The 27,376-nt window shown below is 40.2% G+C and overlaps 2 protein-coding genes across 7 annotated transcripts in view; both read right to left on the bottom strand.

The window, feature by feature from the left end:
- Positions 1-651: 651 nt before the first annotated feature.
- On the bottom strand, positions 652-3,956 carry hsd17b7 (hydroxysteroid (17-beta) dehydrogenase 7). Its single transcript, XM_026158840.2, has 9 exons — positions 3,805-3,956; positions 3,371-3,577; positions 3,159-3,251; positions 2,906-3,020; positions 1,734-1,928; positions 1,508-1,621; positions 1,373-1,429; positions 1,196-1,294; positions 652-1,103 (listed from the first exon to the last, which is right to left on the bottom strand). Exons 1-9 carry the CDS (start codon positions 3,837-3,839, stop codon positions 996-998), a joined length of 1,023 nt encoding a protein of 340 aa, XP_026014625.1. The 5' UTR covers positions 3,840-3,956; the 3' UTR covers positions 652-995.
- Positions 3,957-4,111: 155 nt separating this feature from the next.
- The window catches only part of ddr2a (discoidin domain receptor tyrosine kinase 2a), a 31,678-nt gene continuing 8,413 nt past the window's right edge, over positions 4,112-27,376 (bottom strand). Inside the window, exons 2-17 of one of the 6 annotated variants that reach the window (XM_026159490.2) lie at positions 21,691-21,804; positions 13,669-13,771; positions 12,892-13,123; positions 12,492-12,639; positions 11,195-11,297; positions 10,115-10,298; positions 9,790-10,030; positions 9,306-9,365; positions 8,744-8,880; positions 8,424-8,655; positions 8,124-8,311; positions 7,903-8,030; positions 7,599-7,796; positions 7,279-7,513; positions 6,633-6,782; positions 4,112-5,807 (exon numbers count right to left, since the gene is read on the bottom strand). In XM_026159490.2, the coding sequence (XP_026015275.1) occupies positions 5,676-5,807; positions 6,633-6,782; positions 7,279-7,513; positions 7,599-7,796; positions 7,903-8,030; positions 8,124-8,311; positions 8,424-8,655; positions 8,744-8,880; positions 9,306-9,365; positions 9,790-10,030; positions 10,115-10,298; positions 11,195-11,297; positions 12,492-12,639; positions 12,892-13,123; positions 13,669-13,771; positions 21,691-21,772 (2,553 nt within the window). In that variant the 5' untranslated portion in view covers positions 21,773-21,804 and the 3' untranslated portion in view covers positions 4,112-5,675. Of the gene's footprint in view, positions 5,808-6,632; positions 6,783-7,278; positions 7,514-7,598; positions 7,797-7,902; positions 8,031-8,123; positions 8,357-8,423; positions 8,656-8,743; positions 8,881-9,305; positions 9,366-9,789; positions 10,031-10,114; positions 10,299-11,194; positions 11,298-12,491; positions 12,640-12,891; positions 13,124-13,668; positions 13,772-21,690; positions 21,805-27,376 lie in introns of all 6 variants that reach the window. The other 5 variants (XM_026159489.2, XM_080296935.1, XM_026159491.2 and 2 more) reach the window with 5 other exon arrangements.

The raw sequence follows: 27,376 nt of genomic DNA, 5'->3' as shown, positions 1-27,376 counted from the left end.
CATTAAACAGAAGCTTGATGTTTTGTTGCTGGTTCTCCTCGGTAGTCTTAAAAAAACAAAAAAACAGTAACTGTTTATATCGAAATTTTGAGAATCTTAAAAACTCCCATAATAGTCGACTTTAAATCGTCCGGGAATTTTTTTTCTTCCTATATCTGTCTCGCGTTTCTGAGTGGTCCAGCTCGAACGGTGATGCCACTTTTGCTGACTTCCCCCTCGCGACCAGACTTTCGGTAGTCCGTTCAGTAACTCCTGCATATGCGCAAAATGACGTCCGCAGTCACCAAAGCTATGATAGAGTCCTACGCGCTCATGATTATGGTCATGGGCACGTTTTTCATCTATTTCTGCGGGATGGTTTGGGCTTTTTGCAATCCGAAACTGAGCGGAGCAGAGGAGGAGTGCGAGACTGGAGACCAAACAATGGAACACGGAGATGGCTGCTGGGTTTCTGCCCCAGATCCTCCGGAGAGGTATTTCGAGAGCGCTTGTGCGCACCTGCCGGCACCTCCGTACACCGCCGAGAGGCTCACACGAAGTACCTATATCAACTTTTGGGAAGACACAGATAGTCTGCTGTCAGACTGCACTGCGTTTTGCCGTGAGGACCATGGGATTAACAACCAGATTGGAGAAAGTGGAGAAAATGCATAGTGGTGATCACATTTATTTCTGTGTATTTAGACTCCAAAACTGTGTTAGTAGCTGTGTTAGTAGGTTCTGATAATTTGTTAAGTCTCTGAATAAGAATTAGTGCAACAGGCAGTGCTTATTTGTATTGTTAGATGAAAATGTGTGCTGTCACAACATGCACCACACTCATCAGTTCCCACTTAAAATTCAGCCTTGCAGGTTGCTGTGACAGGTAGAGGTGTGTTATTTTTCTGACAGCCAGAGCACATAATCCTCCTAGGAGACCTGTGAGACGGGAATAAAATGTTTTCCATCCAGAACTGGGTGATCTGCATCAAGATGATCCTGCAGGATTTGGGGGATCACGGTGGGCTTTCCTTTTGTTCGTCCTTCAGTTTCTTCCTTACTTCTCTTTCTAGCTGCAGTAATTTCTCATACAAAGACTCCGATGTCTCCAAGTCAATGTCCATCTGTGAAGAGACACAGAAGACATATGTGGAACTACATTACAGACTGTTTTGACTCAACATTAGTTTTTAATGTAAATTTTTACCCGCCGTACCTTACGGGGCTGTGTGTAGTTGTTCCCTAGCCCAGATGTTAAGCTGTGATACTTTGCATATGGGTCCAGCGATTCAGGCTTTTGTTTAAATAACCAAAACTGAAAATAAGAACAGAATTGAGAACATGAATTTCACCTGAACTGTGTGTTGGAAGTGTGAATTTCTGTTTTACTTACCAGAACTTCAGCTCCATTATAAGGTGTCAATGTGAAAGTGTTTGTGAACATTCTTATCTGTGAGTTTGAAAGAAATACACATCTCAGATAGAGCCAAACACCCAACTATGCATTTGTAACAACTGTGTCACTCACAAGCCAGAAGATAGGCGTAAACAGTGTCCAGAGGAATGCTGGGAAGGAGGGCAGGATGTTGTAGGTCAGATTGGTCATCACAAAACCAGGACAAATCACAGATGAGTACAAACCCTAAAAAAATAATGAGCACCAGGGTCACTTTCATCAAAATATTAGGAGCTTAAAAAAAGAAATGCAATTTCTGGTGTGAGTCAGTCATGGCATGTGAGGTGCATGAGCTGACCTGTTTATTGTAGTGTGTGTTGAGTGTGAGGCTGAGCAGGTCAGAGGCATATTTGGAAGAGCTGTAAGGCTGAGTGCCTTTTTTATGTTGAATGTCTTCGAGACTAAAGGCCGAACGATGAGCATTACTAGAGGAGGTCCAGACCAGCTGGGAGGTCCGGCCTGCACGGCACAGCATTGGCTCCAGCTCCCTGACCTTTATCATTAAAAGCAGGACACAAAATCACAGAAAGATAAAATTAAAACTTGCACTGCAGTTTGTCCAAAAAAGAAGCTAAACCCAAGGTAACTGGGTGAACTGTGTGAGAACAGATGAGATTACTGCATGTACTTAAACACATCTGTATATTAAACTGGATGCTTATGCAGCAATCTGACATAACACTAAAACCAGCTGATATTATATAAGTAACCAAAATAACTTTAACAAAATAGTATGGGCAGTGGAACCTAGGGTCCAGTGGGCTGTAGGGTTGACTGGGCTTGTTCTAGTTATTGATCTTGAAGGCCTTGGACTCTGTTCTTTTAAGCATTCGAAAGCAGTTTTGGGGGTTTGACAATGTGCACAGTCCTACAGTTGAAGGCCAGTTCTGTTTTGGGTGTCATTACTGTCTCTGTTTGGTCTACAAAAACATTTCTATGGGAGGAATGTGCCAAACTAATCTCCACATAAATGCCAGTGCCGAATCAGCCTTATTCTCTTTGCCTGGCAGTGGTTTTAATGTTGTGGCTAATCTATGTAGATTTTAAAGAAACTGAATGAGCATTTTAAGAAGATTCCACCAAAACTGTTCACTCTCACTAAAAGTGAGAGTGAACAGTTTTCTTAAGCGCACTGAAGACTGTTTTATAATTGCTGAAAGTTTAAACAAGAACTTTGAAAAGGTTACTTTGATGGCAGCCCCAATTTAGCCGAAAATGCAAAGTGAGCAGAATATTACCTGCTGTGACCTTATGGCTAGAGCAGTACGTGCTGTTAATTTTTAATGAGCATAGTTGCTAAGTGACAGACAGATCCAGTATCACCTATATTTGTTTCATCAAGGACAACCGACCAGCAATTAGTCTTCCTTCAGAAAACTATGACAAAGCACATCTCAGTACAATATTTTATGAGCAGATCTGTCTAAAATATGAAGATTATTCAGACACCAAATTACAAAAGTGACTCACAAAAAGAAAGTGACCAAAGAGATTTGTCATAAAAACTTCCTGGAGGCCATCAGGGGTAACACCATCCTGCTGTGTCAGAATGCCCTCACCGGTGGCAAACATTGTGATGACATTTCTGCAATACAGGTTTATAGAAATTTGAGGCAAAAGAAATGCAGCATGGGACACAGTTGAAGATGATGAAATATAAAGAAACTGTGATGCACTGTAGATAAAATTGAGGATTCAGGCACATCTAGAGTTACTAGTTTACCTGGAAAAGAGGCCTTTGAAAAAGGCATTTACATCAAACCGTGGATTTGGCATGATTCCTGCATTCAGGTAAAGGTAGTCCAGCCGGTCGTACCTGCAGATAACAAACAATGGTTGTCTATAGCACATAAAGAACTATCAGCATAACTGGTGATCAGTGATGATTTATCAAGTACAGATTTGATTTCTGTGTTTCTGAGTTCATCTTCCCACCTCTTTTTGACCTCCTGTGCAGCACTAATGACGGAGGAGATGCTGCTGGTGTCCACCTGCAGCAGGGCCACCTGGGCTTTGGGGTGAGAGGTGAGGAGAGCTGAGTGAGCAGCTTCAGCCCTGCGCATGTTCCTGCAGGCCAGACAAAGCTGGAGACCCTCTGTGTCCACTGAAAGGAGACGCTCACACAGTGCCAGGCCAATGCCACTGCAGGGAAATCCATATTACTATTACTACTAGTATTTACTACTACTACTACTACTACTTACAACAATACTTTACTACAGTATTACTGTTTAATACTGTGGATTAAATTAACTGCAAAAATGACATTTAGTCAAACATTTTTGTAATATAACTAGTAGTAAGTTCACTGAACATATAAAGTTTCCTGATTTGAAGGTTATCATTTAAAAAACAAAAACAGTGATTACCTATTGGCTCCTGTTACCAAAATCACCTTATTCATCCTGTTAACTTCAAACTGCCAATATAGAAAACTACATTTGCTGCCAAATGTTCTTTTAAGTCAGTTGATCCGTGCAAAGTCCTAAGAATGATTTCCTGATCTGTGAAGTAACAGTTTTCGCCCCACCTCTGAGTTCTGATTGGATGCTGTAGCAGCACTCCGCCAATAAGATCCACATGGTTGTCAGCTGATCATCTTTAGGGACAGCCCACTCAGACAAAGCATGAAATATTCAGCTCTGTTCATGAATAAGACAAAAGCTCTCAAACAGATTCAATTTCCAGTTTAATTTTTATTTAATGAACAACTTTTGCTTACAGAAATATATAAAATATTCTCACTTAAACATTTGAGTACAAAGATGAAATGAATCTCAACATATTAGGACTTCATCTGCCTGCACTGAGCTGATGGAGAATGCCATGAAATGCTTTCTTTGTCTTGTGAGAACATCTGCAAGCTTCACAAATGTATCTTTAAACCAAATATCAGATTTAATTTGTAGAATGTCTTTGCCCAGATAGGGATAAGTTGAAAGGGCAATGATCTGAGCTTTCTCTTGATTTACAAAGAGGGACAAAGACCTGCAAAAGCAAAGCCTGTAAACACAGTTAAACTATCTGAAAGTCAGCACAGACGTGGACAAACAAACAAATCGAAGAGGAAATAATACAGAAGAAAAAGCCAACTGCAGAAAGCTAAACCTGTAGATGACTCATCAGATATTTATTTTTCATTTGCTTGTATAAACTACAGTGAAAGCGTTCACTCATAGGCATCTTATGGTTCTTGTCAAACACACCATTTAGGATGAATACCTACATTTAATCTGCTTTCAAAAAAAGACTTATTTTCTCTGTCATTTGTTCAACATCCACAGCACTCTCAGTAACATCTTTCCAATGACACTGACTGTAAACACATACTGTTGAACCAACGCGGCCTGGATTGCTGATAAGCATCTTCCAATATCTCATCGATTATCAATCACAATGGTTTAGAGCTTAGTGTATGATCAACTCAACAGTTTGCAGCAGGATAAAAGATAACGTAGAAATCCAAAATGTAACCTAGAGAATTATTGCATTGCATCAAATACAATACTCCAAATAAAGAGCATATTAATGCACAAACAAAACCAACGGAACAAACACATATTAACATATAAATACTAATACAAAATATTGATATTTGAGATTTAGAATTATCTGTTTAAAATACAGAGTCATATACATTTAATGTTGAAACCACGTCAAGGAGATGTAAAAGATGGTATTTCCTTGTTATTCTCGTCAATCTAAATGTGTGGTGATTAGATACTTGAGATAAGATGAACTGTAACAGTGATGGTTTTTCTGGACTTTCCTCCTCTACATTCAAGCAGTCTTCCAAGAGAAAACACTAGAGAGTTCAGTTGCATTAGTTTTGTTGTCAATATGAAAATTGCTGTAACATAGGAAATTTAAACCAACATTAACAAATGCAATTAAAATATATTTTCAAAAGTGCCAAATGTCACTTGCTACATTAAATTAGGCTTCATCGACATGAGTCAGAGCCTTAGGTCATGTTCTTAAGCATGTTTGAAGAATAGCGTAGTATAAAACAGCACTGTTTTTTTGAGGAATATTTGTATGCATATAAAACATCTTAGCCAACTTGTTTTTGCTAATAACTGACACACACTCACTCTTTTGGGTAGTACATAGTGCCCCCAACCCTGTTACTCTACAGAGACAAGCTTAAACCTGGATAATGTCTGCTGTTATTGCCATATTTTCATTTACTTCCAGAGATGAGCAGACTGGAAATCACTGTCTTTAACACTGCACTGGCTTAAGATTGTATTTCCAAGATGGCCCTGTGTATCTCCTGGAAGGACGGCCGTTCTTTTGCATTCCTCCTCCAGCAGCTCAGCATAATCTTGTAGAGCGAGTCCGGGCACAACACAGGTTGAGGCAGGTAGATCTGCACAATATGGATGAGATATTAACTCAGGGAATCAAAAGAGTTTACTGTTTTAGCACTTTAGACTGTTTAGCTGTTTCCTTTAATTGAAAAATACAATTTATTAAATAACTTACACTTTGGGTTCAGAGCAAACACATTCACTTCAATGGCTGTAATAATGGAACTAATAGAAGTTTATGGCTAACAAGAAATACACTGTGGAGGTGTTGATTGACACTGGCAAATAAAAAAATGAAGTCAAATTTATGAAATTAGAAAGAATTGTATCAAACTAGATTTTCAGCTGTGATTTTTAGACTAGTGGCTCCATTAGCTCACGAGGAGACACAAATCCATAGAAGGATTGTGTCAGGAGGCATCTGGTGTAAAAAAATATGCTAAATCGAATATATAGATCGATTTGCTGTAGCTACCTTTTGTGAATAAGAGAGAACAACATTTTGTTAGAAGGCTCATTAAAACAATATGGAAATAAATATCTGAAACCAAACTAAATATATCTCATATCAAAACTAGTACATTTACATCATCATTCCCTAATATCTCCATAAATGACCTACTGTGTGAAGGTATGGGTATGTAGTACTTGGTGTTTGTTTGGTGAAATCCAGTGAGAAATTTATTTTCCTTTAGAATAGGATAAAGCTTCTGCTAACTCCTTTTCATTCATTCATTTGTGTTTTTCCCATTTTAATTGAATTCTTTGTCGTAAAACAGTTTGTTTAATTTCTTATTTTTTTGTTTTGTTCAAAAATGCTGATAATAACTACATTTTTCTTATTTAAAAAGAAACAATGACAAAATGCTTCTGGCAGCCCTCACCTGTCGTTTCTGGTCCCTGAAAAACTCTCCCGTGTTTTCTATCACCTGCTCATCAGTGAGCTGAGAGTAGGGCTGTTCCTTGCAGAAGTTTAGTATCTCCCACAGGGTCACCCCAAAGGCCCAAACATCGCTGGCTGTGGTGAACTTCCCCTGCAAAGCAGAAGATTGCAAACATGTTTTTTTTCTACTTTTTAATAATCACTGTACAAATAACAGCATTTAAACTGATAATGTTTACTAATCAGTAATTGACTTGAAAGCTATCTGCTATCTGTTTTACAAGTAGACAAATAAATAGAGCATTAGACAGATAAGTAGACAGATGAGGTGTTGGTGACGTAAATCACACGATTGTTGTTTCAGCTGAAATTGGCAACACTGATGAGTAACAATCACAATAACATGTATCAACAAATACTAAATTTTTGTTTCAGTGTCAGTAGAAAAAAATAATACAGTATATCATGTCTATAAAACATTTTATACATAATGTCATAAAAATAACCGACAATCTATGGTATATGAATTATCATATAATTGTTTTCTTTTATACTAAATTAAGTATTTACTAAAGTTTAATTAGATATCAATTTACAATTTATCAGTAACGGTTGAATAAAGTGATGTTTTTGCAGGAAGTCCTCACCAGCAGGATGCTTTCCCATGACATCCAGCGTATAGGCAGCACTGCCCGGCCCTGGATGCGATAGTAGTCCCCACTGTACAGGTTTCTGCTCATGCCAAAGTCAGCTATCTTTATTGTGTACTTTTTGCCCACCAGACAGTTTCGTGTGGCCAAGTCTCGATGAACAAAGTTAAGTGAGGATAGGTACTTCATCCCCGAGGCTATCTGAGTGGCCATGTAGCAGAGATTACTGAAGCTGGGGAGGAGAGAGAATAAATATTCATATAATTTGCTTGAAAATCATGTTTACATGTGTTTGCATATATTAGCCCCCTTCCTACCTCACAGTAGGTGCATTGCTAAGCAGAGCAAGATGTCCCTCTGGTTCGTGGCGGGACAAGAACTGGTTGAGATCTCCGTTCTCCATGTACTCTGTGATCATGCAGAAAGGGTCGCTGTGGATGCACACAGCTAAGAGGCGAATGATGTTGGGGTCCTTCAAACGTGACATGATCTTTATTTCTTTAAGGAAGTCATTCCTTCCAATGGAAAACAATTTGCAAGTTAAAGGTGAGAAAAATAAAAACTTCACATGTACGCTTGCAATTTCATTTCATTTAAAGGGTACAAGAAGCACCGGCACACCTGGCATTTTTATTGGCATCTGAACGGAGCATCTTCACAGCCACCAAGACGGGCTCATCTTCTGTGATGTCAAACAAAAACTCTTTATTCATAAACTCCTGCATTCCTTCTGCCTCACACAGGTGGACCTAGAAGAGAAACAGGGAGCGGGGAGAGTGCGATTCAAAACGTGACTTGTGTTTTATCTTATGCAAAGCTGTAACCAAAGCTGTAACCTGCACCTCTCCAAACTGGCCTTCTCCAAGCTTCTCTTTAAATGTGAGCAGTTTTCGTGGGAACTCCTCCACAGCAACATCCTTCCCTGACAACAGGTCCATAGTTACTGCAGGGATGGCATAGGTGTTGCTTCCAGTTACACCTTGTAGGTTTACAACATCTGCCTCTGCGTAGTGAGGGACGCCATCTTGGACTGCAAAAGAGGCAGTGGATTTAGAAGCAGAAGTGCTGGTCGAACCTGAAATGCAACATGGTAACTATAAATCAGTGCAAATGAATAAAAATACATTTGAATTTGTAAGTACCCGTGTTTGCCTGCTTACTGGGCTCTTCTGTTCTCTGTGAAAACTCCGGCAGCTTACTTATGAGGCGCGAAGGTTCCTGGTAGTCTGGACCGAGAGGAAAGATGTGCTCATAGGTGGAATTAGACTCCTGTGCATTGGTTGTATTCGACTGGTTGTGGGTGTGGTAGCCCAGTGTTTCACTCTGTATTGACAAACTAGTAGTTAGTTCGTCATCCAGCATCTGACGAGAGGCCTGAAATAAAAGATATAGAGGTGAAGAAACAGAACTGATCACTTCTCAGAAGAAAGCTTCAGCTGAAATGCACAAACCGTGTGCTCACCTTCTCCAGCATCTTCTGCCACACCTGCCTCCACAGCATAATCACAATTATGGCTACAAGGATAAAGATAATGGCCACTAAACAGCCAATCAGAATGCGGGTGTTGCTGTCATCTACTTTGTGTGTGGGGTCATCTTCTGCAGTGAAACAGAGAGAGAGGCAAGAGTTGAAGATTTTGAAGTGGAGTGTGCTCTTGCAGACCAGCCCAGGCCTTTCACCCTATGACAGCTGGACGGACCTGCTTTTGAGGGTTAGTTAACATTAATTTTGTGAAAATATCCATTTACGGCACTGCATATCTAAAACCTGCTTAAATCAGTTTGTAAAATGCAAATGAAACATGGAAGTAAACAAATAATAATAAATCTCAATTGCTTTTCATTGATTGGAATAAGAAAACAGCAAAGAGACATCAGTAAGTTAAACCCTTGATAGTTTGCATGCTGTGTTGGTGCATTCATTATCACTGCCAAATGCTCAGACCAATGTCGTTGGGTGTTGCCACAGATTTTGTAACTGATAGGTGTATTATTAGTGTAAGTGAGGTGAGTATTGCACTAACCTGGTGGTGTGTTAGGTGTTTGCTCGGGTGGAGCCAGCGTTGTGTTGTACATGGCTGTGTCTGAAAGGGCAGATGGCACAGAGTTGATCGGAAATTAGCCGAGCTTGTCAACTTTTTATTAAAGCATAGTGAGAAAATAGTAGTATTTAGTATTTTTTCAGTAATTCCAGACTTGCAAAGAGAGGAAGTGGTGCCCTCAAGCACTTGGTGCTATTTGCAGAAGTCAAACGAGGGGCAGCCAATCAGAAGAAGGCAGGCTTATATGAGGCAGGAGTGAAAGCTACTTGTTTCAGACAGTGGATTGAAGAAAGGGCTGCACAAAGCCCACTATAAAATCCCAGTATGGCATAAGTATTTTTTTAACCATATGAAAGTACTTTAATCAATAAAAACACAGAGCTTGAAATGAGCATGACAGCATACAAACCTATTCTAAATACATAACAGACTAGCAGAGAGCATCACACAGCTCTCAAATGTGTACCTGACTGGAAGGTGATCTCGCTGAACAGCATCCAGGCATCAGCAAAATAGAACTGGCACTTGATGGCACTGGCCATGTGATTAGCCAGGTTGACGATGACGAAGCGGGCAGTCGGATTCTTCTCATCCGCCGCTGGGCTGAAGGAGAGTGGCGTGGCCTCCCAGTCCGAGTCAGAGCGGAAGTAACAAACCACCTGACGGAAGGCTTTGACGTGTCTCGAGAACATGTTGTTGCAGTGGACCTGAGCGGGGAAAAAGCCACCCGGTGAGATGTGTGGAGCTGAACAGTCATGGAGAATTTCAGCTTTTCTGATCACGAACCTCACCTTCATCGTGGTAAAGTTTCGTATGCGGTCAAACTCAAACATTATTTCTACAAATCCACTCGGGAAGCTCTCATTGTTCCAGCCCACGTAGTCATATCCTGGCCATCCATTGCGTTCATGACTTACTGTAAAATCGTCCAGGCCACACACTCCATCAGTCAGCTGGCCCAAGCCCTCTGTCATACTGAGAAACAGAGAGGTAGAGCATGCTTAATGCTCCAATCTTAAATTCTATGGAGCCTCATACTGAAGAATAACTGTTACTACAACTGGTTACTAAAACAGAAGTTGAAGAAACGTCTTTTCACTGCATTTAGCCGAGAGATTAAAACATTTGGGGAAGAGGTCAATGTGACATGTGGTGTGATTAACTCAGAAGAAATTCCACTTGATCCAAAGGTATTTGTGTTTGGCTTGTAACTAAGGACGTCACTATATTTAAATTAAATAAATAAAAAACAATACAACAATGAATCTTGAGAGTAAAATATCATGTTTCAAATGCCAAAAAGCTACAGGCATTGTTTTGAAGAGAGAACTATTATGCACTGGATAATACAAATTATATCACAATATAAATCTGAAGGGCAAAAATAAATAATTTTTGGAAAGGTTAACTAGCCCTAGTAGGAACACTTTTCATATGTTGATCCAGCACTAGGTGGCAGCATTGCATAAATCATTTTTTAATCTTTGGCTTTTGGCTTTGATATTGTAATATGGTCCATTTTCTTTTCCCTCTGCCCTTTTTCCTTGACAGAGAAAAGAAGCTTTGTGTCATGGAGGAGATTATTCACCCTACCATAACCCAAACATGAATGTCAACAAAATACTCAGATTGGTTCAATCTGGTTTTGTAACTGTGTGAGCGGGCTTGACTCAATTATTCCCATGAGGTATTGCCTAACAGTAAACCACCATGGCCCACTCACCACTGTCTGTCTCTGCTGTCACCATAGAAACTGGACAACAACATGGCAAAGGGGAGGATTGTAAGAAGGTGGATGTAAAGTGAGAGGGTTGTGTGTGATGGAGGAAAATGACAAAAAAAAAACCCCAATACATTAAACAGTCACACACCTGTAGATGATCGCTCCATCATACACAGAGTCATTGAGATAAACAGGATAAGCGGGCAAATTCATCTGTTCTCCCACTGGAACGTTGTATGAAACAAGGCCGTCTGCAAAGCAAAGAAAAATTATTCTTTTCTCTTTTTTAAGTGAGAATCCCATGGACTTTTATGAGATCCATCATTCACGTCATGCAGAAAGCCTTTGTTGAAAACCACAAAGTTTGTTTTACATTGTAGTTCAGATTTTTACCAAAATGTCAAGCGTCACAAGAGACGGGTGGAATTTTCCACTTTGGTAGCAGTAATAGTCCTCGATGAAGAGGCAGAACGAGGAAACGAAGAATATAAATGTAATGTTTAGGAGCAGTATGGGAGAAACGGGACTGTTTTGCCAGCGCTGAGAAAAGAAGGACTTTATGTAGCACAAGGAATGAACAAAACCGACTGAATAGCACTTTTACTTTAAGACACCCCCTTAAAGCTTCTAACAAGCTGGAGGTAAAGTGACTTTTAAAAAGCAGTTGCTTTCTTTTTTTCTTTGTCATCCTCATGCGAGCAAAACAATCTGCTAACATGACCAATAAAGTCTGCTTCACAAACATTTCACTACTTCATATTCAAAACCTATTCAGCCATGCAGTATTATTTCATGCACTAAAATCTGGAAATGTTTCAACAAAGGCACCTTTTTCATGGGACTGTGTAAAAAAATATGGCAAAATACGTCAAAGGTTTATTCAATGTTGTAGTTCAATGCATTTAATCAAAACTGAAAGTGCATTTGCAGGAGTAATGTCATTAATTAACCAGCTTTTTATTGATTCATTAGCTATACACGTGAATTTTAAACAAGGATGTGTTCACATGAGCATAAGAAGCATGCAGGGTTTCAAAATAATACATCATGGCATTTGTGCCAGTTTTAAAGCTGGTTTTGGGCATTGATTTTTGCATAATATTTAAGGGAGCAGAGACAGAGAAAAAGTGCTTTAAAAAGTACACGTTGGCTCTTTTTTCACTGATTAATAAAAAAAAGTTACCATGTAAAGGGACTAAAGTGCCTATAAAGTAGATGTTTAATATTTTTCTTGCCATATACTCATTAAGGGCACCAGTGTTTTTCAGACACTGCCCTGCCTGTCATTAAAAAGCAACAGATCCTCAGCTGATCCTCTCTATCTTTATGGGCTCAAAGATGAGGAGGATTTGTTGAATTGCCTTTACAGTTCTTTGCACATTATTCATTATATTTCCCACTTTTCCCTCTGCACGGTTTTCCCTTCCACCTGATCCACCACTTACCCAGCCATTCACAGCCATAGAGCTCCACTCTCATGCAGACATTCATGGAGTGGTCTGTGACTGGCATGAAGCGGACATAGCGAGCAATTATGGGCGGTTCGAGGTCCTTGAGGACAATGTCGTAGGCGTTTCTGTTTCCCTCAATCACCTGGAGGTCAAACAAATGCACTGTTATGGCAGACACTAATGACTGAGAGTCACAGAGTTTATAGATAGCAAAGCCATTGCATCACTTTAAACGCAGTCATAATAGGTCCAAGTAATGAGAGGCACTAAAAGGGTAAAATCAGTACAGCGTTATCATTTGCTGTAAAGGTCCAAATAGATATGACTGCCAAACCAGAAAAAGATGTAATTTCACCTGATTTACTGCAGAGGACAAACTCTATGGTGCATTTACCTGCTTGCCCTGTCTGTTTCTCCACGAGATCCAGCGACTGCCATCACGACTGTACTTGATCTTGTACATCTGGGCAAACTCATTACCCATGCCTCCTGCGTGACGACCTTGGGTGCCCACGAGCGTGATAAAGTGGAGGGAGCGCAGGTCAATCTGGAGGAATTCCTTCAGGTTGTCTGGCTCCACTGTTATCTCCGGACACCACGCGCCATCGCCCTCCTCAAAGTCCAACCTGGAGAAATAAATGGAGGGAGAGAGAAAGACAAATAATAGTAGATGTGCACATTAGAATTACAGCCGGAAAGGGAGCAATGGAGCAGAAACGTTAGGACTTGACAGAGAAGAAAAAGGTGAGAGGAAAGTAAAAGTGAGTTCAGTGTTGGATTTCAGTTCCTGCAGCCTGCTATGAAAACACTTTTGGTGAAAGGCTGCATCGTAAATTCATCTTAAAGTGTTAATTTCAGGCAGGGGCCTGGCACAGGAAAGACGGCGCTGGGCAAGACTGAAACTCCAGCCAGGATGGATGGGGAAAGTATATTACATCATTATCCTGATACTTACTGAGGGCCACCCAAGTTCTAGAGCAGACACACACAGAGACACACAATCATGCGGCTGTAGGTTAGAACTGATACCCCAGTCTGTGGTTAACTGCAAATAAACAGGCACAGGCACCTTGCAGGATAAACCACCCACACATATACACACACACTCACTCATTATCAGGGTACACATGCCATGAAACACGTATGTAAGAGTTTGTAGAGAGATACCTACCTGCCGTATCTTGCAGCTGTGGATTCAGACCACTGACTAGAAGCAGAAATGTCCTCATCCTGTATCTGTCCTCCTGACATCCCCAGAGGATACCGGCACACACCTGAAACACCACAACATCCATCAATTGAAATCACAAATATGCAAGCAGACAGACAAAGCAGCCTGATGTTTTCTCAGCCATAAACACCACCGAGCCAGTGGGGTGCATGTGGCGGGGGGATGGGGGTTGCTGATTACAAGTACTGCTGTCAATGAGAAGCTTTTTCTCTTTACTAGCACTTGTGAAAGCAGTAATTCTCTTTTAACTTGCTGTGAGTCCACTTTTGATTATGCAATTATGAAAAGGCCAGAGTTACACAGTAGCATTTTGGTAACGACGCAAGCAGGAAAATATGATTTTTCCACTGGTTTCCTTTTTTTTCAGCCTATTAAAAATTCTGATGAGGGAAAAATGGAAACCAGATTGGTTAGTATTACACAGCTTGCAGAAAGTAACTTAGTACATATACTCAGCTACTTTAGTCAGGAAATGTTTGCAGTCTAACGTTTTTTGTGATTGTGTTTATCTACTCTGAAATTGTGTATTTTTAACAGCACTCAAGTTGCTCTGTGTCTTTAGCTACAGTTTCTTTTGTCATCGGTTTTGAGTTTTTGTGAGCTCATGTTTTCTTTTGTTTTGAGCATGATTCATATTTTGTTTGGGTTTTGTTCTTCATTTTTGTTTAAATTTAGCTTTCTGTTTTATTTATTATACCTTCCTGGTGGTCCTACTTTATATTTAGCCTGTCATTTGAGTCTTGCTTTTTAGTTTGTCTTTTTGATTGGGTTTGTGTGTGTGTGTCTAGTTTGCACTTAGCTTTCTATTCATTAAGGTATTTTTTTTAAATTATCTTGTGCTTAGAAGCCTTGTTTATTTTCTGATGCTTTGTATGGGCTCTTTATGGTCTATTTCCTACTTTTGCTGTTTAAGACTGAAGTCTGTTTGCGTTCCTTTATTTGTTGAGTCTTTGTTACTTTTGGTGGCATTTATTTTTAAATTAATTTCACCTCTATGCTCCTTCTCTGTCCCTCCATAACTCTGTGTTTGCCCTTTTACTTTCAGTGTTCCTGTTTTCCTTCTCATCTCCTGTGTCAAGTTAGTTTTTTTCTCTTTTAGTCTTTATTTCCCATTTTATTTTGGTCAATGTTTAGCTTTCTGTATTTTGTCTAGTTTTACTACACCTGCCCATTGTCTTGATTGTTTTCAGCTTTGTTTAGTTCCCCAACTGTGTTCTCTTCCCTCATTACCTCTTCTGTATATATGTATGTATTGTCTCAGCCTTCATTTGTCACATTGTATATTTAGCTGTATATTCTCTGAGCTTGGTTTTCTGTATATTTGAAGTCCCTGGATTTACTTTCTGAATAACTGGGTATGGACTATCAGCATTAAATGTCCTCTTTGTGTTTGCCTTCTGTGTTCCTGTGTCTTGCTGCCTATGTTGGAAATGAATCCATATTCCACATGTGTGTCTTGGCAGAATGACATTTTAAAGAATGACAACATCAGATATAAAGCATAATGATACATATATAAAGAAGCTGCCTACATATTGATGCATTAATGAAAGAAAATACTAAAACACTGACACAGACAATTATGTTTTCATAGTGGAGTAATATTTAACTATATTACTTGGCTAATCCTAACTCAGATGTGAGTGGTTTTCTCAGTGTGACGATGTCCCCATCCAGTGGATGCGAGGGTGTCACTGAACAGTTTGATATGTGCACAATGTAAATCACACTCTCTGGCCTTTCCAGTAATCAGACCCTAACCAAACTGAACACCCACAGGAGACTGTGGACCAGTGACAGTGCTTTCCACCACCAAAAGCACTGTCATGACAGAAAAATGGAAAAATGTTTTTCCAAGCTTCCAGTAGAGCCACCCACCACCTTGGTAAGACACTCTTTATTGGGTTGTTTTCTCTTTGTTTGTCACCCATTTTTATCAGCCCTTTGAAAAAAACAGTTAGCTTTAAAAACACTAATACATTTAGCTCAACCTCAATATATCCTCTTGTTTAAAAAATGAAAGGTTTTTCAGCCCAGCTATTTTTGAATTCTTGGAATTTAGTAGAGGTTCCTTGTAGTTAGAATAATCCTCATGATGGTCTTTGCTATAGCCGGTCAGTTCACCCACTGATTGGCCGCCCCTCACAAGCAGAAGGCTAGAAAAAAGCAGGTTTATGGCACTTCTGTGCTCACAGCCAGAGCTGTGTGTCTGAAATAATCATTTTTAGGACATCCACTCTCAATGAGCAGAAATCCGTTTAAAACCACTGATTAGGAGCTAAATTTTCTCAGTCTAGAGTATGTGCTTTTGTACACAAGCTTACTAACAATATATATGATCAAAATAAGAGAAACTATAATAGGTCCACTTTAAGAAGACTCAAAGCTAAATATCTCTTGGCCATGTCTTTACAAACAGCAGTAAATATTGTATCAATCTTCTAGTCTAACTCGTTCCACCTCTGTTAAACCTGCAGTCGCACCAACATATCATCACGGTATTTTTTAACTTGATAAGAGGACCACTTCTACTTAAGTGTTTCTTTTTAAGCAGGAATTTCCTGGGAGACTGTCCACCTCCTGTACTTAAATCAGTTATCACACTGTTAAGCAAACGTCTCCCCTAACTCTCCCCAGACCCTCCGCAGTGCTCGACGGTGATGAAAATTCAAACTCGTACTCAAACATTCACCAGACAGAAATATTTCATTCCCAGCTTCTGTCAAGAAACCTGAAAAACTTGATGGATAGTGCTGGACGAAGGGGTGGGGTAGTGCTGTGGGAGGACTGCACACATATGCATGCGCATACACACACGACTACACACTCTGTGCCCTCAAATTGTGGTTCCTTATTGAAATAATAAGCTGTATCCATTCGGTGTTTCTGCCAGTGAAAACAGCACTGGTATCAAGCACATGAGGATTGAGTTATTCTATGCATGTGTGTGTGTGTGTGTGTGTGTGTGTGTGTGTGTGTGTGTGTGTGTGTGTGTGTGTGTGTGTGTGTGTGTGTGTGTGTGTCTATGGTCAGAGTGACTGGTGCCCCCACTGTGCGGTCAATAAAACCATTATGCCCATCGTTTCCTACATGGCCCTCCACCCCCTCAAGCTCCTTTCTTCCTCTCTCCCCTGTGTCCCATCCTGTGTGGTCCCTCCTTGCTCTCCTCTGACCATCTGAGTGGTTAAAAGAGATTAAAGTTAACAGCATGCTTTACAAAATCTTCATCTCATTAAGACTCAGTGAGCTAGAGGCTAACTGAGCGTGATCCAGCCAACATGGCATCTATTAACTTTTATACGCCTCTGAATGAATTAAGCGATTTATGGGTGTTTTCAGAGGCCAAAAAAGGGGCACTCTTGACAGGTTGGGAGAGATACTATGTTTGGCTCCTAGACTAATTCCACCTAATAGGATATGACCACCATGCAACCTGTTTTGAACCATGTATGAAAGAGTCTTTGAAAAATTTGATTTCTGCATGTGTGATAGCATCAGGTCGCAGCCTTTAGCTAGGTTGGAGGTGGAAGTTAAAGGGAGTCTGATCAAGTTCGCCTGGCCCCTTGTTTCACAAAAAAACCCTTTGAGAAGATGCCAGCAAGAGCTTGAGGTCCAAGGCCTCCTGTGTCCTCCTCTTGCTCTTTATGTCTCCCTGTTATTCTTTCTTCCTCTGATCCTAATCTCCTCCAAATATTTGCTTAATAGTCGAGATGGGGAGACGCCTTACGTTTTGGAAGTTGGAGCGCGCACAGATACACAAAAGAGCAAGAGTAGATGAAACCACAAACACGCATGAAAGCTTCGTTTTGGCAGTGACACGGTGAAGGAAGCACAAACAAAAACTCTTCCAGATGTCTACATTTACCTCCTCTGACCTCCTCTCATCTTGTCCTCACTAACCTTTGCTGCCCTCCTCACTCCATCCCGCATCATTTATCCCCTACTGTTTATATCCCTCCCCTCCTACAATTTCTCTCCATGCACCAGATCGCTGTGGCAATAAACAGACCACATCAACCAAAACCATCCTACTCGTCTTATGTTCCAAGTAAATTAGTGGTATCCTTAGATGCGTAATTACAAAACAATTTCAGGTGCTCGAACTGCACGAATGACAGCTGGAGTAAAGGGGAAAAAATAATCAAACCTCCTTCAAGATGAACTGCAGAGATGTGTAATACACGAATCCCAATCCAGTCAAAGAACTACACTGTTTGAAAACAAACGATGAATAGTAATCACTGGTTTCAGACTGACATGTAGCTGAAATCTGTCCTTTTGTGGCAGCTCAGTCCAGCTAGATTAGGGGGTTTGAGGTGGTTGGCGCTCCCGCACTTTTGAATGCCAGTAGAGTCTCGTTCGCACAGAGGTGAAGAGTGTAAACAGACACTGAGGTGGAGAGTGAGTGAGCAAAGCACAGCAGCTCTTGTTATTTACTTTAACTGTCTCTGCTATGAAACACAGTCAAAAGTTAAGAGAATACTTTCAGTGACCATTTTGAGGTGAAATTGCCCAAGACGCAACGAATGAAACAGGAGCCATTATCAGACCCTTTAACCACATCCCAGAGAGAGTCAAAGCGAGAAAGAGGCGGGTTTCAGTACGCCCTGCCGGATGTGTGACCGCTCTTCCAAATGTTGGTTTTTGCTGTGTTTATTTATCTACCCAACCCACTCAGAGGTGACCCCCGGGGTGAGTTGTGGGGGCAGTCCAGTGTGTGCATTTGGATGTATGGACACATACCCCACTCCCCTTATGTGCACACCCACCACCACCATCACCACAACCCATCAGGCTTCACATTGAGCTGCGCTATCTAAAAATATCCCCCGTGAAAAAAGGTGGAAAAATACTTGCCTTGTGTGGTGGAGGAATAAAGAGAGAGAGAGATGAAGAAGCAATGGACCAAACCTCTCGCTCACCTCTTGATTTTTACCGCACCCTGCACTGAAAGGCAGACTTGTTCTTTAGCTTTTGCAGTTCAACCACTGACTGCACAGACACACACACACACACACCGCAGTCATGAAAGTTTATGTTCACATACCTGTCCCTTATGTGTCAGTCATGTTTTGGTTTCATTGCCTATAAATAAGCTGTCTGCTTTATTGTATCTCCGAGACCATGACCATGTAAACTTATAGCAGCCACTGTGGCCACAAATGGGAATTTACATGGTTATGGCTCAAGTCAGTCACCTAAGTCAGTTGCTTTAAAGCTGAATTAATCAATATTTCTATCAAAAAATTGCATGTGATATGAAAGGTTTGCTGTGCATACCATTTTAGCAGCTTCTGGGTCAATGGTGGGCAATTAATTTCCCCAAGGACACACATTAGAAACTGGGGCTTTAGTGGAAGTTTGCACCGGAAGGTTGCCGGTTCGAGCCCTGGCTTGGACAGTCGCGGTCGTTGTGTCCTTGGGCAAGACACTTCACCCGTTGCCTACTGGTGGTGGTCAGAGGGCCCGGTGGCGTCAGTGTCCGGCAGCCTCTGTCAGTGCGCCCCAGGGTGGCTGTGGCTACAATCTGGCTTGCCATCACCAATATGTGTGTGAATGGGTGGATGACTGGATGTGTAAAGCACTTAGGGGTACTTAGGGACTAGTAAAGCGCTATACAAATACAGGCCATTTACCATTAGCATCCAGGCTGTAAATATAAACCATTAACCAAGTTATTTGACTATAAGCTTCTTGATATTTAGGTTGCAGCAGCAAATTTGCAAAGACTGGCATTTAATTAATTCCTCACATCACATAATTTATATTCTTATTGTAGTGAAATTCACTTTTATAAGCTCTCAAATTCGACTGCATTCATTCATTCAAGACTTAAACATCCTCAAAAGAAGAAGCCCACACAATAATAGTACTGCCCAATATTTGGATGCTCTGCCCTGGCCTGTGCTCGTGTCCACACTTCCTCCCCGCCCTCCTCCTCTCTCCACAGTGAAATAAAGTTCGCCTACTCACGATTAAAATGGGAAAAACAGGGATGGTATAACTCCATTGCTTGGGAATTTTAAACAGGGGAAAGTTGGCATCACTCAGCATCTTAGCTCCACTAAATTCAGCAGTGAATATTTCCACACAGTGAAAAAACGACTCACTTCTCAATGCAGCACAAGTAAAGCATTAGACAGAATTATAGGTGGATATGTCCTGCTTCCGTTTATTACAGCAGGTTGAGATTTGAGTTTTTAGCGGAGGACAGTGACAGCGGATGTGAATGCTTTAAACAATGGTTTGGATCAGATTTTAAACGGGATCAAAGGTCTTAAATGGTGAACTTGTTGAACGCTGACAACGATCAGATACACAAACAGTCTTTTCCTTGACTTATAAGTGGTCAGATACTGGGAATTGCACACCCCACAGACACACACACACAAACACAGAAATGGTGGGGAGAAAGACAGAGCCTATTTCAATGGACTTTCCTGCTGTCAGAATGTCTGGTATGCATTAGCCACAGACTCCAGTGGGATAGCTGGATCACAGCATGCGTGTGCATGCGGGTATATGCATGCAAGCAGGCGCACAAACACGCACACATGCATTCACTCACTCACAAAAACAAGGAAAGAAGACAGACAAGAGGGAGAAGCTTTAACAGAGTCAAACACTCAACGTGTAACTGAGAAGATGTCTCATAAGACATGTTTGAAAGTTTTGGTACTGAATCCTGAAAAGGCTTTCACATATGACTATATAGGTCAGAAATGCAGCTATTAATAACTACGTATGAGGAAATGCTTGAAAGTAACCACAGCATGCAGGCACTATTTTACTTATACTCCTTGACACCCTTTGATCTCAATTGCAACCAGGCTGAATTTATTCTGTTGTCTTTGGATTGATGAATAAATGAGTGCCAGAGTGAGTCAGGTTCAAATGTGCGTTTACCTGTGATGTGGTTGTGTAAGTATTTGTGTTTGCCTGTGCAGTTCAGTGGTGAGAATGAGAAAGAGACATGTAGAAAACAGCTGTTGTTTAAAAAAAGGAAAAAGAAAAGTTGTGTTTCTTAAAAAAATACTTTGGTTTGGTGGGTTTGAAAAATGTAATGTTTGTAGTTTTGTTTCAGCAGTGTCCATTTGAGAGAGCAGAAAACCCCCAGGCCTGTCATCATGACCTCATGTTTGCTTTTACTTTCATACTTTCTCAAAATAAAATTGGGTTTACGGTCTTAAAATGCTGCAGAACATCATGTAAGAAAGTTTTATTTTGAAAGTGGAAGTGGGGTGTAGAAAGGCTGGAGGATGTGGAAGTGATGGGGCACTTTTTTTTTTCCACTGTTGTTTTTTTTTTTTAACATTTCTTGGCAGAGCTGTCGGGATATAACCTGTAAACCCTGTTTTGAACTTTTCTGACAAAACCATTATTAATTACTGTTATTAGATCTGAAATACTGTGGCATATATGTCATTCATTATTCTTTCAACAATAAAGAAAACTGAACCTGATGACAGAAGCTTTGAAACTGAAATCATAAACAGTAGCCAGCTCGAGGTTTTTACTGGCAAATATCTGCTGCATTTCTACAATTTCAACAATAACTAGAAAGCTCTCTTTGGTTGCTTTTTGACTCAATCTTTGCCCATTAAATGTTGCTACCCCATTTCCTTGTAAAAAAAATTATTGGTCCCTTTTCATTGACATCACAAAAACCACACATACATTGAAGAGAGAGCTGGAGAAAGGCGTGCATGCTGGGATCAAAGAGGCCAAACCAGAAAGAGAGGACCACATGGCTCCCACAATGCAGCACTTATCCAGAATCTGAATCAGTTGCAGTCTGGACTGTTGGGCTGCAGCACTGAGTCCAAAAATCCCTACTCAAAACTCACAAAAGTGGTTTTATAGTATTCACAAACTCTTGAATATGACCTTATTACACCCTCAGACACCCAAGGACAGAAAAATGGGAGCTCAACACAGTACGTCATCTCATTTTGCACACACCTGGGTTGACCTGTGACGTGACGCCTCCTAACAAATAGACAAGGATGAGCAGGAGGAAGTGAATGTCCCACAGGTGCTTCATCCCAAACACGTGCAAAGAGACAGACTTCCAACCTGAAAGACAAGATGGAAACAGCGGGTTATGCAAACACCTGAAAGACAGTTTCATAAACTCGGGGATAAAACTGTGAACTCTTTGGTGCCTGCAGGATGACCAGATTACATTTTGTACTAACTCCTCCTGTATTCATGGGAACAAAAACATTTGTTTAGATATATAAGAGGAAAATGGCAGTTTAATTGGAAACATGTTTTTATTTCACTCAATAAAAAACACAATAACTGCCACCGAAAACTGGAATTTCCCTTTATTTAGAGCTTTATCGCTCTGTGAAAGAGCTATTAAAATCTAACTGTAGGGATGTTTAAATTTCAGCCAAAGAAGACAAAATAGTCTCAGTTAAAGTTGGGTTTTTTTATGATTTTACATAATGCACACTAATTATAGGAAGAAATGAGGAACGAATAAACGAAGGGACAAATTATGAAGCGAGGGGGAAAGAGACGTTGAGGCACTGAGTCACAGACATGACCTCAGCCAACCAGCCGCCTCCAACTGACCAGTCCATCCAACAACAGAGAGAAACACCTAGTTTCAGCTAGTTTCTCACCAAATCCAATTCATAATCAGCCTTTATTTGTAGCACTTTTTAGATTACATTTACAAATGCTGTGACTGTGCAAATGTAAAAGTGCAAAAAGTGATGAAAGAGATCAGTGAAATGCCAGCGTGCTTGATCTTTTTAAAGGAGACTATTAAAACTCTGAACAGCTTCGCCAGCATTAGCAAAAGCTTCCACTTATGTTTCCGCACTAAATTTGCACATTCCTGATCACCGTGTGTCTGCTTGAAGAAATCAGAACTTAACACCTGAAGTCTAGTTTTGCTTTAACATTTTACAGCGTAGAATACTCTACACGCTGTTCAGCTGTTTGGTAGTAGAGGAAATCAATAAAGCAAGGTTATCTAAACTAAAACACACGTGATGCAAAGCAAAACTAAGAGAACATTGTGGGAATTTTCATAAAGAAACATCACAGTGAGTGTGTGTGTGTCTGTATCGAACATTTCCTGGTCTTCGTCTCGGGCCAAAAGCAACATATTCCTGACATTCTCCCACTGAAATAACAAAAGGAGCAGCAGTCTGGTCAATGAAACAGAGTTTCACCACAGTGCAGGCCTCTGTTCATTTTATTTCATGTTCAATCTGCTGTCATCTGTTTCAAGATTTGCTGAAACTTCAGTTTGTCCAAATCAAACATATATGCGGTACAGGATCTGTCCGCCTATAGATACGCCTGCACTGCAGCATGTGTTTCTAAACATTACCTGACTAAGACGCACACAGGAACAAGAAGTGCACTCAGATTGGACATTAAATGTGCAGGTAACGATAACAGGTAACGATAAGATAAATTCAAAGATAGTGAGCACTCCTCCTGTGTTTTTCATCCTTCATTCAGCTCTGTCACCTAAATCAAACAGTGTATTTTCAGTTTTGAGGATAAATGAGGAGTGTAAGGCAAGGCAAGTTTATTTATATAGCACAATTCAACAACAAGGTCATTCAAAGTGCTTTACAGAGACATTAAAAAACAAAAACAAATAAAAAGCATGATTTAAAATTGATTAAAAAAACAGTAGATAAAATCAGAACAGTTGATAAAATCAGTAGCTAAAATGTAAGTTTTGAAATTTAAGCTTAAAGTGTGGATTTGGTGTTTTATTCAAATGCTGCTGAGAACAGGTGAGTCTTCAACCGGGATTTAAATAAACTGAGTGTTTCAGCTGATGTGAGGCTTTCTGGGAGTTTGTTCCAGATATATGGAGCATAAAAGCTGAATGCAGCTTCTCCGTGTCTGGTTCTGACTCTGGGAACTGATAAAAAACCGGATCCAGATGACCTGAGGGATCTGGAAGGTTCATACTGGGTCAGGAGGTGTAATATAGCTTTGTAGCCCTGAGCTTACACTGTTTTTACAAGAAGTTTAGAATCGCGCCTTATGTTTAAGAACAAAATCCTATCAAAATGCTTGATTTAGCATTAGTTGTACATTAGTTATGAATTCTCTGATTGCTTGAGCACAGAGAACAGAGAGTCCACCCAGTGCATGTTGTGACACTTATTACACCCTGACTTGCCTCTTTCATTGTACCTTCACACATAATCTCATTGCTTTTTCTTACTGCTATTTCCTGCAGCTTCATGTTACGGCCATTTCCCACTGAGACGCTTTTGCTAAGCTTAATTCCTCTTGGCATTTCGTAGCTAATGAAACACAAACACCTGATGGCTTGCGTGTATGTGGCAGTCAAAAATGTGTTTACCATGTGCTGGAGAACATTTATGTAAAGACTGCCTGTATTGTATGTCGGGGAGGAGAACTGACTTTTGGTTATACATTTGGAGACTCTCAAAGGAGCATACCAGTGTGTTTGCGTGCAAACATACATTTCACATTACTGCTCACCAACTATCAGACAGTCTGGAGCGCTTTAGATCTAAACTTAAATATGTGGACTGACAAAACTGAGCACAGAGAGGCTGAATCCCCAGACCATGTCTCCTGTTGATAATTGGTGGTCCCCTGAGTTGTAATCAACAGATCAAAAGGCCAGCCTCTGAAACACCTCCAAAGCACTATCTCTAAAACTAATGATCAGATATACTTTCAGTAAGCGAGCAAAGCACGCTGTAATCACAGATGACTCCTGTGGATAAAGACAAACTTGAAAAACCTGCAGGTTTTACACAAATAAAGGCGGGGTACATTTGACAAACACAAAAAGTGAGTCTGAAATGTCTTTAAATGGCAACAACACCAAGAAAAACATGTTTTAGATAATAATGGCTTTTTATTCTCTTGCCAAAAGTAAAATGTCTAACTTTCATTTGTTTGTTGTATGGGGATGAGAGGCCCTTTAAGATGCTGGAATTTTGCATGTTCGCTCCATGTCTGCATGGGTTTTCTTCAAAAACATCCATGTTAGGTAAACTGATGATTCTAAATTGGCCCTGTGTGTGAATGTGAGCATGCATGGTTGTCTAGATCTCTGTGTTAACCTTTCAGAAGACTAATGACTGACACAGGGTGTACCTGTGCAAGTCATTTGTGTACCTAGGAGTACCTGATGTACCAAGGATAGACTCCAGTCCCACCACAACCCTGAATGGATAAGCAGAGGAAAATGTATGGCCTATTATTTATTAAAGTTTTTAACTTTTTCTCAGCTTTAAACATCATTTTTTAAGGTTTCCTCATATAAATATTCCAAAGTTTAATCAGTAACAGCTTCAAAACTGCAATTTGAAAATGAATACATTTGGACTCTGCTGCTCTGGAGAATTTAGGCAATAAATTTCCTTATCACTCACTTGATACAACTGAACTTCCCCTAAAACTCATTACATCTTTACTCTGCGAATGTGATACAACAAAAATGAAACACAAATAATCATATAACTGTTTAGTCAGTTATAAAAACCCCAGCTCTGTTTTTACAGCAGACGGATCCTAATTCCCGATTCACGGACCTTCAGAAAGTTAGAAAGTGTTGAACAACCACAGATCTCGACATAATTTACTTTAAGATTTAATTGCAGAGGTTTGGAAAGTGCTTAATATGGTAATAAAGACTACTGTGAAAGCTCAAATTGTAGTAAGAACACCGGGAATCTGAGTGAAAAGACTCGGCTCAGCAGCAGCCTGGATAAACTACGTATGTTGTGACAAAATCAAATCTAGAAGGCAAAAAAATGTAACTATAAAGTCTAATCTATAAAAATTAAACCCGTTTTTTAAGAGTTGTTTGCTTCCCCGGAATACAGCTACACAACTTCCAGGTGTGTTTTCCATACCTGTATTAATAAAACAGCTTTTATTCCCTGTTATAGTAACATCAGATCAGTCCACAGTGCTAAGAACCCAGCACAGGTCCACATTTCTGGAAAGTTCTCTCCGCTCTCCTCTTACAGGAACACGGCAGGAAAAACTTATTCATATCCTATCTCCGTTTCAAAAGGTATCCTTTCCAGGGATTTTTCCTTTGCACTTCCAAAGAAAAATTTCAGACTTTCATGTGAAAAAAATAAAGAAAAACAGAAAGTATCTCATTAAACTATTACTAAACCATGTAATATGATTAAAATATAATTGGTGAGTAATTTTAAAGTGTACTATTATTCATCATATTATGTATATTTAACATTTTCCATAAAGAGAAAATTAGCTGTCTCATTTCATGATGAAATACACAAGTAGCAATGGTGAAGTAAAAGACGGGGAAACTGGAGACCAGCTGCACAAACCCTTCAGAGGTGAATTTATTCTGATAGCTCCTGAGAGACACCACAGGAAAAAGTTAGGAGAGCTGGGTATACACAGACACCCCCACCTGTACATATGCAGAACAACCTCCAGGCCCTTTGTTATTCAGCCTGCTGGAGCACACACGGGATTCAAATTCTCTGAGGTGAAAATGGAAATAGTGTCCCCTTCCAGGTACGATATGTCTGCCATTTTCCTGCTAATTAAACAATCCTTCAACACTAGCAGGCAGAGTTTGGTTTGGATATCACTGGTCTGAGGTAAAGTCTGCTCTCTACTGTGACGATGGCGCCCAGGTAAACCGGGTCCAAATTTGGCCTGCATTTTTCACAACATGCAATCCAGTGTAAACAGCGAGACTGAGAACCACGGGAGGGGAGAAACGAGGTGAGGATGGAAGCACAAAAGAGGTGTTGGATGAAAAAGGGCTATGATTCCATAGAGGACATGTCAACTCATAAACGGAGCTCTGAGGAAGAAGGAAAGCAAGATGAATTATAACGAGCGTGTTTTACGGTTGTTGTCATGGTGTAGTTCTTAAAGTGATGTCCAGAGGCCTCGCTTTGGGATCGGTTATATGTAAAAGATGGATGTAGCCACCGTTACATCACCCATTAGTTAATGAAATCCTGTTATGAACTGTTAGGGTGATCATTTTTGCCAATTTGCTGCAATTTTGGTGTTGTAACCACACTGACGACTGAGAGGCGGGTCTGACTGGGAAACTGAGGGATAATGCACCTTGCCAAACACAAGGTGGACTCCACAAATAAAGGTGTGCTTTTGGATATACCCTTTTACCCTATTAGGGGCTGTTTTCTTAGGAAATTATTATTATGAAGTGTTAAACTTGTTAAAATGTTTTTAAGAAGGTCTAGGGCCATTTTTCTTAGATCTATAATCCAGTGTATTTTCTCAACATGGCCACAAAAAGGTAAGTTTAAGACACTTTCACACTTTTGGAAGGAACATACATCTTTGATATACAGTTTGTAGTCTGGTACTGTATTTCTGATCCTTCTTGCCTTATAACTTTCTCACTTTGAACATGACTTAGGCATATCAAAGTATCTGTGTGCCGCCTCACGTTTTAAATTCATAGACATGAGAGAGTCTACACCTCTGATCACCTATCTTTTAAGACAGCTAACCTTCAGGAAAGTCTATACCGGTGCAAGGCCCGCTCAAGGTTCACATTTCTGAAAATAAACTGCGGACACTTCCAAAAGCTTTCAGAAAAAGAACAAAAAATAAACCTGAGCAGAAAGTGTATAAAGCAATCAAAACAAAAGGCTTT

The sequence above is a fragment of the Astatotilapia calliptera genome, chromosome 23 (assembly GCF_964374335.1).
Source record: "Astatotilapia calliptera chromosome 23, fAstCal68.1, whole genome shotgun sequence".
NCBI classification, from domain to species: Eukaryota; Metazoa; Chordata; class Actinopteri; order Cichliformes; family Cichlidae; genus Astatotilapia; species Astatotilapia calliptera.
This window is presented reverse-complemented; position numbering and strand designations above follow the sequence as displayed.